This window comes from Lutjanus erythropterus, chromosome 10, assembly GCF_056507025.1.
Source record: "Lutjanus erythropterus isolate fLutEry1 chromosome 10, fLutEry1.hap2, whole genome shotgun sequence".
In the NCBI taxonomy this organism is placed as follows: Eukaryota; Metazoa; Chordata; class Actinopteri; order Lutjaniformes; family Lutjanidae; genus Lutjanus; species Lutjanus erythropterus.
This window is the reverse complement of record NC_139326.1, coordinates 12333515-12351520: the sequence shown is the minus strand read 5'-3', so window position 1 is coordinate 12351520 and position 18006 is coordinate 12333515. Positions and strand designations below refer to the sequence as shown.

Sequence of the window (18006 nt, the reverse complement as noted above, 5' to 3'; positions counted from 1 at the left end):
CAAACAAAAGAATATATTGATTCACAACCTGTTGGGGAATATCATCCTCATACTAGTCCAGTAAAATGCTCTGTAAGGAAAGAGGAGATTCCATCTGGTAGTAGGAGACCAGTGTTACCAAGACAACAGTCTCTTTTAAGTCAGTCTTCTGGATCCCTTGAAATATACAAACCACCACAGAATGTGACAGCACCAGCCAACACAGTTAAGGCCACATTAGACATGACTTCTAAGTCGTCAGTCAAATTAAGGGAGGTGGTTCCGGAAGAAAAAAAAGATGACTCTGTTAATGGAGCTATACCACTTATGAGAGGCAAGCCAAATGCCCGTGAACTTGCAAGAAAAAATTCTGTTGGAGTGCCACTAGTTGTAGATATTCCTTCTCAAGAGCCTTACAGTGACATTAAGATTAGCTCCCCAGCAAATGCACAGCAAGAGTTTGAGAATAAGAATCAGTGCCTCTCAGATTCTGTTTTATATCAGCAACAATCACAGCAGAACAAATCTGGAGTCCTTTCCCAGTCAAATCACTCTACTTCTCAGTCGCTAGCCACTGTACAAACACGTCAAACATCCACCTCAACAGAACCTGTCACAACTGTAGCATTGGATATGTCACCAAAGCCAACCCAAGCTGCGGTGACAACAACAATTCCAGAACATGAGTCTACTCAAAGTGAGGCAATTTCGCTTGTTAATAAGCCAAGTGCAAGAGCAGTTGCCAGAAAAGATTCTGTTGGTATACCCTTAGTAGTTGAACCAGTACCACAAGAATCAGCATTCCAGAAGCAACCTCAAACCTTGATCCCTGTGCAAAAACAGCAAACCCTGGATAAAAACATTGTCCCTGTTGTGCTTCAACCACTTTCCAGCTGTATGACAATGCAGTGCCCCAGTGTTAGTGAGACCAAAGGTGTGTCACAGTCCACTGTCCATCCATATCCACTCTCTACAGCTCCAGCAAACTTTGCTAAAGGCACATTAGATATGTCAACAAAGACATGTCAATCAGACACAGTGCTACACTATTCAGATCCAGTCTCACTGGTAAGAACAAGACCATCAAGCTTTGCATATTGTCAAAAAGATTCTGCTGGTCTTCCACTAATTGTGGAAACACATCCCCCTCAGGAGCAACCTAAGAGGCAACAGATACTTATAGGATCACAAGAACAGAGGCAACAAGGATTTGTGCACAGTGCATCTCGAGAAATAGATCAAAGAGCATCAGCACCTGCCAATTCCATCAAAAGCTTCCTAGATATGTCTCCAAAACCACAGCAGAATCAATCCGAAACAGCTTCTGATGTCTTGTCAACTGGAGCTTTGTCACTGACCAGAAACACTGCAACTGTAACAAGGAATGGTTCTGTTGGTTTATCACTCAAGGTGGAGCCGCCTGCACATAAACAAGGAAGACGAGCCTTGAGTGGAGTCAATACAACTGAGACACTGCATAGACAGATATCTACATACCACAGTAATGAGGTATTTTCTGGTGTAAGGGCCACCTTTAAGGACACAGAGCAACAGAATAAGCCAGTAGACTTCTCTGCAAAACACAGCCAAAATACAACTAACATTTCAAGTAGTCACACTGAACCAGAGGATGGAAAGCCCATGAATTTCACCAATAACAAAGCAAAGAAAGAAATGTTTGAAAGAAGGCAAACTGGAAGGAAAATAGAAAAGAAAACATCACTGGGTGTTGTTGACCTAACTGTGGATCCTCAAAACAAAACTATAATTGTCAGTCATCAAGATGCAGCAGATCTCTCCTCTCCCTGTATGTCTCCTCTGTCTCAAAGTAATCTCTACCATCAGCAGAAATACATAGCTCCACCCACTCCTAAGGTGGTCAGAGAAGATACAACATTTTCTCAAATTCAGACATCACTACAATATAGGGAATATCCCACTGATAAACAGGTCACCACTCAACCTGGAATACATCACAGAATGCAGTCAGGAACAGGACTGAACTCTGCCCCAGTAAATACTTCAGTTTCTTCTTCGCTGCCTATTCAAAGGCTGATTCATTCTCATCAGAATTTAGCTCCCCAGGCTATGCAGGTCAGTGCATCTCCAACAGTCTCACTAAACAGTGCATATCAACCAACCAGTAATGTGTATGTTGAATCCAAGAAATCTGAGCAATTGCCTCCCAACATACCTCAGCTTCAGACACAACATTCAGCCCTACAACAGCACTACCAGCAACCTGGTGTGGAAATTGGTTGGCCTTCATCCATTGCTAGATCTCAGTCGAAGGCTCCAAGGTTGCAAAGACAAGATACAAATATTCAGCATGACATGAACGTTAGACCAAAAATTCTTATCAAGCAGCCAACTGTGGACAGCTATGGCAGCATTGAGGAGACTCCATCACATAGTGGAACACTGACAAGTAATGAACAGGCATTCCCTCCTGTTTCTACTCAACAACTGTATAGTAGATCCCAATCTGTTTCTACCCCACAAACTATAAATGTTCAGTCATTACCTGCTTCAGCAATTCAGCAAGCACATGATATACGAAGACATGATCCTTCTCTACCTTCTTTTGGTGCACAGTCCATGCAGAGCAGTGTACCTGCAGATTATTATGCAAAAGAACCTCGTCAATTCTCAAAACAACCTGATCCAAGTCCATGCCCTGTCACTGTCCAGCAATATCACACACCGACTGTACCCTCAAGTGCTGTGGCTTCATGTGCATCAGAGATTAATGCAGTTATATCACAACCTGCCACAAAACATGACCAAATACCAATGAACGCGGGCTTTGGAAGTAAAATACACAGACCAGAGGTATCTTCAAAACCAACAGGATCCACCTCTGTTAAGGGTTTGATTTCATTATTTAGTGGTTCAGTTTCACAAGCCTCTGTCAGTACAAAACCAGAGGCTGTTATGCCCCACCACACTCAGACTGTGTCAATACCTGTGGACAACAGGACACAAGTTTCTCCAACACAGACTCCTGCTTTCAGCCATGTTGCAGTTACTTCTGATGCACCTACGCTGAGCACGTCTCTTGTGCACTGCAATGTTGAAGGGACAATTGTACCAGCAACCCCTGTTGTTAAAATACCAGAAACAACTGATGTAAGCCCACAAATATCTGTGTCAAGTTCCTTGCCTTGCACACCGGCACTTGTTAGTAACCAAGAACACTCTACAACAACACAAATAAAATCCTTCACTGAATCTAGCCCAGTGACAAGTGGAGGTGAAGTAGCTGTGTCTTCATTATTATCCAAAGACCAGTCTGCAGTTTTGCAGACAGAGCTGGCTCCAGCACCCTCTATAATTGCTGCATCACAATACAAAGGAGAATGTTCATTTGCTGTGAGCCCTCAGACATCCCCGATGATATCACAAGTGGCCAACTCCTCTACTGAGTCTTCAACACTTGGTGTCAAGTCTTCATCTACTTCTCAGGACCCTTCTGAATTTTCACAAACTAAACCACCAGATGCCATGACATTTAAGGGAGTACTAAGTCGAAGTGTTTCACAAGAACTATCAGAAACACTGTCAGAGGTTACATCTAAAGCATGCATGTCACAGCAGCAAAGTACAGAGGCAACCAAAGAAATGATATCCACAGAATCTGTTAATGTCAACACTGGATTTGGTGAGTTCTCTACAGTATCTAACACATCACAGGAGGAAATCAGTCACCCAAAGTCAATCTATATTGGCATCAATTGCTCAAATAAAATTGAACCAGGTGAGCCAAAACCTTACATTAGACTACCACATATTTTTGTCTCAGCAGCAAGTTCACCAGAAGAAGAGATATCTGAAGACAAATTCATTGAATGTAGCAAGCCTGAACCGTCAGCAGCCATTGCTTCTGAAGATACCACTCAAACTGCAGAGTGTAAGGATTCTTTGCCTGCTAATATTGTTGAACAGACTGATGTATCCGAGGATGCTAGGGCTACAGAAATCACTGTCACCGAGGCACTCATTGAATCAGATCAGGTTAAAACCCATTCACCAGAGATATCACCTACAGTGACTGCAGTAGATTATACACATGCAGATGAAAATGATTCACAGCACACTCTGACAAAGATGAGTTCAACCATAAAAGCTAGCGTTTCAGAAGCTAAAACAGAGAACACTGAAGCTTATGAGCCACCATCTGAGCTGGACAGAAACTCAACAGCCCCAGAAACAACAACACTTGAAGTAGTTAAACCTCTGAGTGATCTGGCCTGCCAGGTTGAAAGCACAACTTTAGTGCCAGCACCACCAAAAGTTACTGAAACCCTTGAAGAGTTAGCCCACAAGGACGAAAGCACAACTTCAGATTTTGTATTGCCTGAAGAAGTCCAGTCTCTTGATAACTTGTCACCGAAAGAAGCAGTTTCAGCCTCAGGCATACAATCACCAGAAGGAGTCCAACAGCTCAGTGACAAAACTGAAAGAGATGCAGCCTCATCTTCATCTGAACCTACTCCTCTCAAACCTCCTACAGAGGAAATCACAACCTCCAAGGAAGGTAGTTTGGCTGCCAAGGATACTCAGCCAGAGGCTGAACAGCCTGGTGAGCAACCAGGAAAAGGCTTATTTTCTATGTTTAGTGGTTCCACTGCAACCCCACAGCAGACGTCCTCCCAAACTGGATTATCAATACTTGGTGGCATTCTTCCTGGCTCTTCTACCAAAGATACTCCTGGTTCAGGGTTACTGTCAATGTTTGGGGGGTCAAATGTCCCATCTACACCTGGATCTAAAGACCCACAACCACCACCATCAACCCCACAAGAAACCCAGGGAAAAGGCTTATTCTCTATGTTTGGTGGATCTAGTAGTCAGCCGCAATCTGGCCCAAGAGGTCCACCTGGTGGAGGTGTGCGACCTAGAGGTCCTCCACCCAAAGAACCTCCAGGCAAAGGTCTGTTTTCAATGTTTGGTGCATCTGCACCTCAGCAACCGCCCAGTCCTAGAGGTCACCCTGGGGGTGGTGCCCCGCCAAGAGGACCTTCCACTGGATCTTCTATATTTGGTGGCATCCTCCCAGGTTCTACTCCACAAAAAGAAACTCCTGGTGCAGGGTTGTTTTCCAAGTTTGGAAGTCTTAGTGCCCAGCCCCAAAGTGGACCTAGAATGCCCCAACCAGGGCCAACAGTTACACCACCACCCAGAGGTCCAGAGACCTCTGGAAAAGGACTGTTCTCCATGTTTGGTGGACAAAACCAGCAAGCATCAGAAGCACAGTCTGAAGCCTCTAAACCACCTGAATCAGAGGGTGGTTTTAAAGTTTCCTCTGTGTTCTCACTTGGTGGGGGGACCTCTGATGGTAACAAATCTAAAACTGGGTTTGGACTATTTGGAATGTCTTTCATGGAGGAAACTAAAACAGAGCCAGAAGCAATTGTTCCTGTGAATGAGGAGACAACCTCGGAACAAGTGAAACCACTAGAGGTAAAAGATTCCTTGAAAGAAGGAAAGGATCACCTTGATCCACATCCACAACTGGAGGTGGACAAAAAAGTTACAATGCAAAATCAGCTTTCCAATAATGAAAATGCCTCAGCTGTGGTTGAAACTTCTGTTGCAGACACAACAAATGTGACTAGTAATCTAGAGAAAGATACTCTACTGGACCAACCAGTCGTAAAGCTAGTAAGTGAGGAGCGGTCAGACACCCTTGAAGAATATAAAGACATGAAAGATTCAGTGGATGCTGAGAAAGAAGTTGTTAAGTCAGAAATGGATAGTTTTGGAATAAAGAGCACAGATAAAGAAACTGACATAGCTGCCATCAGAAGCCCATCAGAAAAAACTGATGACAAGCAGATGTCAGGAAGTGTTATTGATGTTATTGACAAAAACAAAAGGCCAGACGTGATTGAAGTGGAAGATGTGAAAGCTGTTGATGAAGGAAAAATAACAATTTTAGAGGTAAGAAAAGAAACTGAGGAGCCTCTGAAAGTTGCTGATGAGGAGCAAACAGGATTTGCAGATACTGAAAAATCCACGGAGGAGCCTGTGAAAGTTGAGGATAAAGAACAAATAGCAGATACAGAAAAATCAATGGATGAGCCTTTGAGAGTTGAGGGTAATGAACAAACAGCAGCTGCAGATACAGAAAAATCAACTGATGAGCTTCTGAAAGTTGATGGTAAAGAACAAACAGCAGCTGCAGATACAGAAAAATCAACTGATGAACTTTTGAAAGTTGAATGTAAAGAACAAACCGCAGTTGCAGATGTGGAAAAATCAACTGAGAAACCTTCAGAAATTGCTGGTGACAAACAAGTAGCTGTTGCAGATGTGGAAAAATCTGAAGAGGTGACTGAAACTGATTCAGTGACACCAGTTACAGAGAAACCTACTGCAGAACCTGTGGTGGGTGCCGTTACAACAGAGGCTGCAGTTTCAGAATCAGAAAAATCTGCTAATGAAGAACTAAAAGCTACATCAGCTGAGACTGCAAAGGAGCCACTTGAGGCTAAATTAGAGGCTGAAGAAGTTATTAAAGAACCTACACATGAATTAGATAAACATGTTGAAAGTAATAATGCTGTTACAGTGGTCTCTGCATCAGATTCAGAAAAAACAGTTGGTACCAACTCGCCAGAAATTATGACATCTCAAGCTGTGGGGCCTCTGAAAGATCCATCACTAGGACCTGCTAGTCCTCCACCCCAGCAACAGCCCACGCCAGGAATGACCAGGCCACCTGGCCCACCAGGACAAAGAATGGGAGCTCCAAGGATGGGAGGCCCGCGGATGGGAGGCCCACAGATGGGAGGCCCACGGATGGGGGGGCCAAGAATGGCAGGACCAAGAATGGCTGGACCAAGACAGCCAGGACCACGACAGCCTGGACCACAGAAGCCCCCTGAACCAGCTCCATTTTCCGGCTTTATGTCTATGTTTTCTTCCTCAAATACCCCAAATAAACCACCAACTGTTGGTGGATTCTTTTCAGGTTCACCTGGTTCACTTTTTGGATCATCACCTGCTCCTCGTCAGCCACAACAGCAACAACAACAGCCACAACAGAAAAGCTCATTTTTTGGACTTCCAAGTAGCATTGCTACAGAATCTCTTACCAGTGACCTACTTGGTATATTCAAAGGTCCTGAAACAACTAAATCTGAGGAGCATCAACAATCTAGTACAGACTCTGGACATGAGGATCCTTCTACAAAGGTAAATGTCTCTGAGAGCACAGAAAATAAAGGTACAGAGAAGACACCTTTAACTGGAGATGAACATGTTGAAAGCACGGAGGATGCTGAGACTCCTGAAAAAGGATTAGTGGAGGAAGCAGAACGAACAGACAAAACAGAGGCAGAAGAAACTTCTCAGACCGAACCCACCCCGAAAACAGCTTCGCATGAGGCAGAACCAGTGGATGTTGAGCATGCTGAGAATTTAGAGAAGCCAGGTTCTGCAGTGTCTGACAAAGATGAACCACCCCCAGCTCCTGAAACCAAGGGCTTATTTGAAATACCGGGTCTGACTGCTTCTAAATTTGGCTTTATGTCTGTAGCTGCTGAAGGAACATCATCTATTGGATCCCTTTTCTCCTCCAGTCAATCTCCAGCCACTGGTGCGAAGACAGCACAGCAACAACAGACAGATGGTGGTCTCTTTTCTGGTTTTAAAAACCTTTCAGCAGGTATTTTTCAGGATGAAAAGCCACCTGGAAAGGAAGAACCATCATCTGCTTCGTCTGTGTTTGGCATGAAACTTGGCTCAATGTTTGGGAGCCCTGACGCTCCCAAAGCCGAACCCACTCCTCCAGTGGTCACAACCCAACCTCAGTCCCAAGGTCCAAAGCCTACAGATGAAATTTGCGAGCCAGAGTCTGAGAAACTTTCCCCAGGTTCGGAGGAAACGGAAAGTGCAGACGCCAGTGATACTGAGGGACCAACAGAAACTTCAAAAACAGGAAGCTGTGACACTTTAGCACAGTCACCACTGTCTGGCCTCCCCTCTCACTCAGCTACCCTAACAGAGGGTTTGGATACTCCCCAATTAAAGATCACCCCATGTGAGGTAGATAGGACTGTAGTTGACGCACCTGACACAGTGCATGGAGATTTGGACACAGAGCAACCAGAGGACTTGTTGACAAAGGAAGCTGCGAAAAGGCTAGTACAATTTGTATGATAAATGGTATTTTTCATTTATCATAATGATGTTGATGCATGTATAGCCCCTTTCCTGCTTTTCTTTCCCTTTTTTTTTTGGACCACATTTTATTTTAGTGTCTTTGTTTATATTTGTCCCTCTCCCATCCCCAACTTGAAACTACTACAAGGAATTTTTAAGTGGTTTTAAAACTCACTATTCCCTCCATACGGCCTACACAAGTTAACAAGACTTATCTGTGAGAAGATCGGCTATTTCTGGATAGTTATTCTTAATACCTGCCACTGGATTGGATTCACTGTGAAAACAAATGAAATGAACCTGTTTTCCCAAGCAAAGTTACAGTGCGTAGTATGTTAGCCACTTAAAAAGAAGCATAGATAGATAGACAGACAGATAGATAATTTTATTTTTTATATTACAATTTGAGGTTATTACTGCGGAAACACTACCGCTTTTGTCCACAGTGGCTTCCAAATTCACCAAATATGAAAGTTCCTTGTAGTAGTTTTACTTTGAAAATCCTATCCATATATTTAGATTGAGACATTTTTAGATTTAGTTCAAACAAACTAATTTATTGTTTATAAATTAGTTTAATATATCCACCTCACAGCTATAAATACAAACCATTTAATGAAAATCGATGAAAATCAACACTATAGGAAGGGAAATGATCGCTTGAAAGGTGCACATCGTTATGTATGAATGTACTGGAAGTATTTTGTACTTATGATATGTCGCTAATAGCTTTCATGACAGTGATGGAAGTGCAATGAATGAAAAAACCTGATGGTCTTTATTTATTAGCTCTTCACTAGTGAGGCGTATATAAAGCCCCTCCTTTCTCTGTCACCTTGCTATGCTCTGAATTATTCTCCAAGCCTCAGCCAATTTGTTTATATGAATCAAATGCTGATAGATTTATGATGGTGTGGCAGTGCACATCATGGGGGCAGGCTGGACACTGGAATAAAAGGAACAGTGAGAAGTAATTTGGCCTAGACCCAAGACAAAGTAAATCATGCCAGTTAAAGCACACAGCCACTTTTCTTGTTAGCCGACTCAATCATCCGACAGCCACACTGTGCTGTCCTCTTCAGTCAGCCATCTAACGTTTTTTAGCGGGCAGGTTGAGTTTATCCCCATTTCTCTAACAGACTTTCTAACCTTTTAGTTTCAATTATGAATATGGTGCATTTATCATCATTGTGTGGAAGAAGGTGAATTAAAAAAGGTTATTTCTTTATTCTGAACTCACACACAGGCTTTTAGACAGAACTTTCAAGGCTGTGAAAAACTGTAAAAGCTGATCTCATTATTAACATGCCGTTACCACCTTAAACATGCAGTATTACCACTCATCTTTGAGAATACTGATGGCCCCTCAGTGCTGGTGGCAGCCCTCTTTTGACATGGGCTGCATCCAGCCTTGTTCATTCATCTCTCCCTGCTGAACCCTGTTAGTTTTCCTTGTGTTGTATGACCTTCCTCCCTGGATCTGATGATGATGGGTTTCTTATAGCCTGACCTTTACCCCAATTCTTGTTTTTTCTGCATTAATGAATTTCAAGTTGTACTTTCTAAATGTAAATATTCTAAATAAGAATCTTGTTCTCCTACAGTCCACCGGACAGCAGTCGCTTTGATTCATCAGGCAACCTCAGCCCGGCCAGTTCTCAGCTCAGCTCTGAGCCTGAGGAGCGCCGGGATCCCAGCAGCTCTCATCCCCCTCTCAATAGCCGACCGTCTACCTGGGATGAAGAAGAAGAGGAGGAGGATGACGAAGTTGAGAAAGAGCTGCATCCTCTGCCAGAGCCTGGCTCCAACAAAGATTTGAAGGACTCTTCGGTCATCCAACCCAAACCGATGTTGGATAACAAGACGCACACTAAAATCTGGTACGTAAAAAAGTAGACATCTAGGTCAATTTTTTTTAATGTGTCAGTTTGTTTAATTTTATTCCAATGAACATGATCTTCAGAGTTAATTGGTGGGAAGACGGTGAGAGATTGCAAACTTGTTGGTGCAGTAGCAGCTCCTACTGGATGTAGGGGCCCCTTGTGGTGAAACTGTGGTGTTGAGTGAAAAGAGGCAACTTAGGACACTGAGGCAGCTGCAAAAACCCACCTGACACAGATACAGGAAATGACTCTAAAGTGCACCATCTGCTTTCTCAACCGTCTCTGTCTGAAGTTAAGCTGTGCCTAATATGAGGCTTCAGTTATCTGAGTTAGTCCGATTTGAGTAACAGACTGCTCATATTATATTACCCCAGTTTCCGTGTATGTTGGTGCTCAGAACAAGGACGTCCCCCATCAACTCCACTGGAAGCATGTTATGATGGGATCTCTGATGGTTACAACAAGTAAACACAGTTTCAATCCTCATTAAACGCACAGTGTTAGTTCTACCTTTGTCTATTTCACATTAAAACAATAACAAAAGATGTGTTTGATGACATCATGAAAAAGCATGGGATCACAGGAGCTGTTAACTTCATTTTGAAACAACCACCTTAGCTGATGAAAATCTATCTGACGTGACTCTGGCGGATATCATGTTCTTATTTGTACTTCTCCAAGAAGTTAGAGCAGCTAGCAGCTAATAGAAAACACACCATAACCTTGAATAAATTAGGGATTTCTCTCTCTTTGAACATTGTTGGAAGCTATGTTAAAGTGAGATTTACGGAGATCTATGGGCAGAATATGACAGAATTAGACTTTAATATTCATGTTTTCATTGGTGTATAATTACTTGAAAATTTTGTACCTTAGAATGAGCCTTTTATGTCTGCAGAAGACACGGGTCCTCTTTTATACAGTCTCGATGGGGCTTTTTGCATTGTGTTATATTGCGAGGTGTTTGCAATCTGCAAGCTCACAAAATTCTATAAACTAGTCCTTTAAGACAAAAATGTGAAATCTTTGATTGCAAAATGCAGAGGATTGATTTTACTTTGATACAATTTAATGTCTGCCATTCTTTTGAAACTTGTCTCTTTGGATTTATTGATTTTTTTTTTGCTTTTTCTTTCTCAGTTTCTTCGAAGATGGCCCTCCACCGTGCTCTCCATCCAAAGTTCGCTGGCTGAAGGCATACAACAAAGTCAGAGCGCAGCTCCTCGAGGTAGAAAGACTCTCTCTGCCCACCCAACTACTCTCTCTTTGTCTATTTCTCTCTTACACACTCATACACACAGAGATATTTATTTCTCATATAACCATATAGCTAGTACAGCACATTGTATTTACTTATCAGTAATCAAATTAGTAAAATCCCATACACAGACTCAGACACACAGGCAGATGAACATTGCTGTCTCTCTCTCTCTTCCCACTCTCATGTAATGATACTTTCTCTACCTCTTTCCCCCTCTGGGTTGGTTGAGTTTCCTGTCATGCCACAGCAATTTGAACCAATTTTGTGCTCTTTAAATGTTTCCACTTTGATCTGGAAAACCCCTTTTCAGCACGGGTTTCTTCAGTTCTGGCTATCACTCTGCTGTTGCTGAAAGTTTCTGTTCCATGGTCTGGTACTGTGAGTTAAGACGCTTCCTCAGATTATGGTACCAACCACCTTGGGGTGGTTTACAGTTGACTGTGGTGTCGGGGTCTCTGTAAGTTCTGAGTTTCCTCAGTAAATTCCATCCTGAGGACATAAAGGGAAACCGTGAGATAAAACCTACACACATACATACACATATCCAGACACGCTTTGAAGACATTGCCTTGACATATATTAAATCCATATTTATTTTTGTCCCCAGATGGGAGATGAGTCGTCACAATGTGATTACACACACCACTATAAGCCTGGTGTTGATCACATACTGCTCGAACACCAAGAGTTATCCCCACTACCCCTCCTGCTGGCTCCTTGTGGTGCGATTGGTCTTTTCTGTTTATATCTAATTACCCTGATGACCAGACCCATGTCTCTTTGTTTTCTTTGGACTTTCAGACCGCTTTATTTCACACTTGAAAATCCACTCTTAGGTCTGTTTTTATTTCAAATTAGAATCTGCTGAGATGGGCTTTTAAACATGTCTTTTGTTTCTCATGGAGCAGAAGTAAACAAATGCTGCGCTTAGAAGAATTAAATTGCAACAGTGACTTGAAAACATGGTGGCCTTAGGCTTTATTCAGTCGGGCTACCAGTCGAGAGAGGGACAAGTGGATTCAAGGCCCTTTGGTGACAAGCATCTTCCTTACTGAAGTGTCCTTGAGCAAGACACAGATTCCCTGTTGTTCAAAAGCCGACCGTGTAATCTGACCTACCTGGGCTGACAGAAGTGAGAATTTCCCTACAGGGACCAATAACGTGAAATTATTAATGACTCAGCTCCCAAACACAACCGTTTGGTTGGTGGGCTGCCTTTCATGAATCCCAACCCTCTCTTTGAACAATCCTTTTCAAAAGGCAGATATCAGCGCACCTTAAACAAGTGGCTGCTCCTTTATGTTTTACTGACTAGAAGCAACAATACTATGGTGCGAGCAAGTTCTTGAAATTTAACTATCTACGAGTGTTTACTTACTAAGAATAAGTGTCTCTTTTTTAGGTGCAAAAAGTAGTTGTTGTATGTTGTTGTGTTTGGTTTAATTAAATATGTTTTTAGGGAAGTCTCATGTGGGACTGTAAAATATCCAAGAAGGAAATGGAGAGTCATACAAATAGCAGCTGAGGTGAATCCTGGTAGTTCAGTTGGTAGAGCGTGCACCCAATGTACCGAGGCTGTGAGTTGCTGTGACCTCACAAAACATGTTTTTGGCCATAACTGAAGAGTTAATGCAGTAATTATGATAAAAAAAAAAATCACACAAATATCCCCTAATTTGGAATCACTGAAGTTTGGTGTCTGGCCTTTTTGTTGAGCAAACTTAAATTTACTCATTTACATGTCCTCCATTCTTGAGGGAAGAGAGTTCAGTTGCTTGGGCTGGACATCGGTACAATTATCTTTAAGGTGTCAACAGAAATAACCCAGCGCCAAGCAGTATTTGAAACTTCTCCAGTCAATTTATGCCTGAGTTTGATTCTTTTTTGTACCCAAAATCTAGGAAATGCTTGCAGCCAATCACCACAAGTGTGTTACCACCAAAACCTTCCAAAGTATGGCTCTACTACAGTTATGGCATCTGATGAAACTTAATACATAAAATGCAGAAAGATTGTTTCAGGAATGTCTACATCTACATGATGGGTATCAAATGAAATATCAGTTGGTATCGGTATACTTTAAGGATACTGGTATCGTAACTGGTGTTGTAATTTTTCAAATGATAACCCAGGCCAATCTATTGTAGTTCCAAAGCATTATTTTCTTCTCAGTTAATATTCCAGCTTCAGCGCAGACATCACTTTCTGTTACGCTCCACTGCTTTCTAGACATCTCTTAAATAGCCTGGCATCAGGTCCTGTTAAGCAGAAATTCATTCAAATCAGCTCCAAGCTCTTAGCAGCAGCATTTACGAAATGGATTCAGAAATAAAATACTGTAGGATGGGTCAGGGAATATGAAAATAGTTGTAACATTATGATAAGGTTGATTTGAGAATAAAACAGACTGTGAATTTCATTACATTTTTTTGGAAATTTGGGTTGTTGCTTCTTGGTGGTGCTGGTTTATGTCAGCAGAACAAAGGGATTTAAAAGAAGACCACCACCGCCGCTGTTCAGGTGAAGATGCCTCTTCTGCTGCCACTGCTGCCGGCCACTTCAGCGTAGATCTGAGAGAATAATTAGCTCATCCGGTCTTGAAGTGCTTATCAACGATAGATCATTTCTTTAAATGCCACCTTTGATCTTGCTCAAGACCCGGAGAGGAAAGTACAGCAGATCACTCACATTTCACGACCAATTACACAAGCGTTCTGCTGTTTGATGCTCATTAGGCTGCGCTCTCAGGAGTGCGGTTTGGAGGTTTTGTGTGTGTGTGCATGCTGTTAGTGTACACTAGCTTTGTTCAGTGTGTTGATCAAGTGCAGCTAATCAAAGTGATGTTTTAGGTCAGGGCTCTGTTTGATATGGGAGAGCAGTAATGATCAGTCATCAGAGTGAAGATGTGACTGGTGCAACAACAGATTTAGCTGTTGAATGTTGCACTTGAGCATATCAGTCCATAAAACATGATTATTACCCAGGGTGTTTTAAACAAAGTCACAGCACCTTAGTTCACTGTGTAAGAGTCAAAAAATAATGTTTACATGAAGGCAGCTGCTTTTGTTTTGCTTGTCCTGAAATGTGCTAAAATGAAACAGATTTTGTTTGAGAGAAGCAGCAGCTTGTTATAAAATTAATTAATTCCTTCCATGAACAACAAACAGTAAAAGGACATTCGTATCAGTCGCAGCTGTTGCTGGTACTGAGGCATTATGTTTTCATGTTGTCCATCCGTCTGTCTGTCCATCCGTCTGTGCCGTTCTTGTGAAAGCAATATCCCAAGAATGACTTGATGGAATTTCATAAAATTTGATCAAACATGGATCAAAAAAAAGAGTGGGACTCATCTACAACTCACATAGTCGTTTGCTGAAAGTGATATTGCACCTTTAACACCATCAATTCATCCTTCTGTCCATCTTGGTCCCCATGTTTTTACTGAGATACACTCATCATTAGTGCATAGAAAAAACATATTCATATTTATTACCAGAGGTTCTTTTACAGATAGATTAAAATGCATCTAGTTCTATAATTGATTACATATATATTTGCTAAAATCATTTCAGAAATGACTTCGTATTTCTGCAGCAGGGCTGAAGGTCTAACTGTATTAATAATGAGTGTGCCTCTCCACCATGTGTAGGTGTCAGTCATTAACAAAAGTGTAATATTGCTAACATTTTTCTAAAATGACATACAGGAAGAATAAATACAAGTTCCAGTGTTAGTGAAGTCTGGAAGGCAGAGGACAGATGCAGGTTTGCCACTTGTCAGCAGTCATCCCCTTAAGGACAAAAATAGTCTTTTTGTCTCTGTCGTACCATGGCAACAATGTCACATTTCTATGGAAACACAACCTTACATTTGTTTATGATTTGGGTGGTGTCGCTGCAGCAGGCGGCAGGTGTGTGTGTGTGCTTGCACTGAAATAGTCCCTGTCATGTAACATGCTCAAGCTTTTGTTAGCCCCACGCTGAATTTACAAACCACACTAGAGTCTGGAGGACTGTCAAGTACCATTGTCTTTAAATGGAGTAGCTGTCACTGGTTATTCAGCTGCTTTTGTGACCTGCTGATTGTTCAACAAAGGTTATACTTTATCCATGTCTGCTTGTTTCAGAGTTACACAGTTTTTATTTTGTTTTTATGTTTGTTTTCTATTCAGTTTCAGTTAGTTTGCAGAGTGGATTTGCTAATTTTAGGTTAGTTTTTATTGGTTTATTGTGTTTAAAATGTTTATTTTTAGTTTAGGTTCTTTTTTCCAGTGTTAGTTTTTTATTATTATGATTTTTAGCAATGATAAAATAAAGTATTATTATTATTATTTTTCTTGTTGTTGTTGTTGTTGTTGTTTGTCAGGGAAGATTCAGTTCAAGTTCAGAATAGGTATTACAATATAAACTGTGAAGGCGCTGACTCACTGTCATCCTCATATATTTTTTTCATGCTTATTGTATTCACCAAATTGACAAAGACTAAAACTGAAGACAGTGCAGGCCTATAATTTTACTATATTTTATTTAGTTTTTCAGTTAGTTTTCCAGTTTTGTTTTTGTTTCAGTTAAGTATTTTTTTTTCACACTTAGATTTAGTGTTAGGTTTAGTTTTACTTCACTATAATAACCTTGGTTTGTTAGCAACATATTGCAAACATGTTTTAGATGGATTTGGATCATGTTTCCAGATTTTATTGATCGTCTTGATTGACTGGGTCATTAGTGGACTGATGTTTTGTTTTGTTTTTTCATGTAGAACAGTGTTAAAAGGAAGACGCAAATGGGATTATTCACATTCTGTTTTTCTGAGGGCACAGAAGTTGCAGCTTTGCAAGTTAGAGGACTTTTCATTGCTGCTAGATATTTGGATTGTAAATATTTTTTCTTACATACATAGCACCACTGGTTTCATGATAATACAGTGGGTGAAAACTAAAAAAAAACAAAAACAAATTACCTCTCATTTTATGTCATTAGATTTTATGTCTTTGTCATTTCAGCTGACAGCTGCTAAAATCAATGTTTTGTAACTTTGGTTGGTGTGGCAACAACAGACTTCTCTGCAACTTCTCTGAGTTTAATTTAATGAAGGTAATGAAATAATTGTAGTGGAGTGCAACAGATTGATAAATAAGTTGTTTTTACCCAGTCCCTGGCAAAAGATTTGTGTTATTTTAGGGAAGCTTTAGGGGAGATGTCATGTTGTCCATCTTTATATAATGTCTCATAATGGCTCAAACAATAGTTCTCAAAACTCAAATCTCAAAACTTGAGCCACAGTTCTCTATGAGAATATAATAAATTCAAGATTCTGATGTAGGTTTGCAGTAAGCCGTAAAATGCAATAGAAGTTCAGAATACAAAGACAGAACCTCTCATTAAAACGAGACTTCAGAATGGAATAGAATGACTAGAGGAGTGGAGATATTAACGAGAACTTGTCCATTTGAGTTACCCTACAGTTTCATTTTCCTAGAAAAAAGTGCATTTGTCTGGAAAAAAGGCTTCCAGTTTTGTCATGCATGCCACAACTGGAGCAATTTAAACATGAGCTCAGATAGAGGAGACGACTAAGGGATATTACACATGACCCGAAAAGCGGGGCGGTGTCTCATCTTCTCCTCGCGGCAACAAAAAAACTCTCTGAAGACAGAGTCATTAAGTTGGACATTACAGCTGCAGAGGGAGCAGGAAAAGAAAGGGAAGAAAGAGACGAAGGGAGGCATTGAAACAAGACAGACTATTATCACGTCTTCATGTGTGGGTTTGCTGCTTTTGAGTCAACAAATGTGAACACAATGCATGTTGTCTCTGTGCTGTTAAAAAGTTTTATGTTAAGAGTGACAAAGCAGGACTCTTCTTTGTAATCTTTTCACTTATTCTACTTCATATTTAAGCTTCATATTTTAGTTTTTTGATTCAGTAGTTTTCTAAAGTTATTCTCTCCCCGAAATCTTTTGATCATAGAAAGTTTGTAGTTTTTACCACAAAATTTGAATTCTTGTCATTTACATTTGTTTGGAAATGTGGCTAGGTTTGTACTAAAACACGACCAAAGTCTTGTGAAACTCTCTTCTGCTGAAGAAATGGCTGAAGAGCCAGCTTGAGCCCTGCCAGATGTAAATTTCAAGGAGATCACAGTCAGGTGGCAGTGACCTCTGTAAAGTAAGAATCTAGCATTACTGTACATGTTGATGATGTATCATTTAATATATTCTTTAGTTTTGTGGATAATTAAGGATTAAGGATAATTAATGTCAGTTCAGACATTCTGAACTTTAAACTGAGGTCATGAAGTTGAATCCACAGTTTTTACATTTATATTCATGTATGGATGAAACAAATGAGCTGAAGCGTGTTAATTAGTGAGCTTTAGAGAGGCTCGCACAGGAGGAATTTTGGACTTTGGAAAATGCCAGGCTACCTGTCCAGTCTTCATGCTAAGCTAAGCTTATCACCTCTCACCTCCATAATTAATGCACAGACATGAGAGAGTGGCATCTCCCCTCTAATCCTCGTCCAGAGAGTGAACAGGCAAACCAACCAAAATGTCAAAGTATTCCTTTAAAAAGTCTCTGCAGGGGCTCAACTAAAAAACAAACAGATCATTAAACAGCTGAATCAATTAATTTAGTGTTTTAGTTGTGCAGAAAGATGTGGTAGTCCGTGGCTGAAAAACATCATTCACTCCAGTGTGTTTACTGCTGTCTTT

At 41.0% G+C, this 18006-nt stretch overlaps 1 protein-coding gene across 1 annotated transcript; it reads left to right on the top strand.

Moving 5' to 3' along the window:
* The first annotated feature begins 612 nt into the window (after window positions 1-612).
* LOC146320095 (uncharacterized) lies at window positions 613-8145 on the top strand. Its single transcript, XM_084728220.1, has 3 exons — window positions 613-2992; window positions 3074-3159; window positions 3271-8145. The coding sequence occupies exons 1-3, from the start codon at window positions 613-615 to the stop codon at window positions 8143-8145; spliced, it is 7341 nt and encodes a 2446-aa protein (XP_084584346.1).
* Window positions 8146-18006: the final 9861 nt, after the last annotated feature.

Coding starts and splice junctions, on each gene's coding strand:
- LOC146320095 (XM_084728220.1), top strand. CDS start 613: ATGTCACCAAAGCCAACCCAAGCTGCGGTGACAACAACAATTCCAGAA. Junction 2,993..3,073: donor AACACAGACTCCTGCTTTCA/GCCATGTTGCAG, acceptor CAATTGTACCAG/CAACCCCTGTTGTTAAAATA. Junction 3,160..3,270: donor TGCCTTGCACACCGGCACTT/GTTAGTAACCAA, acceptor TCCAAAGACCAG/TCTGCAGTTTTGCAGACAGA.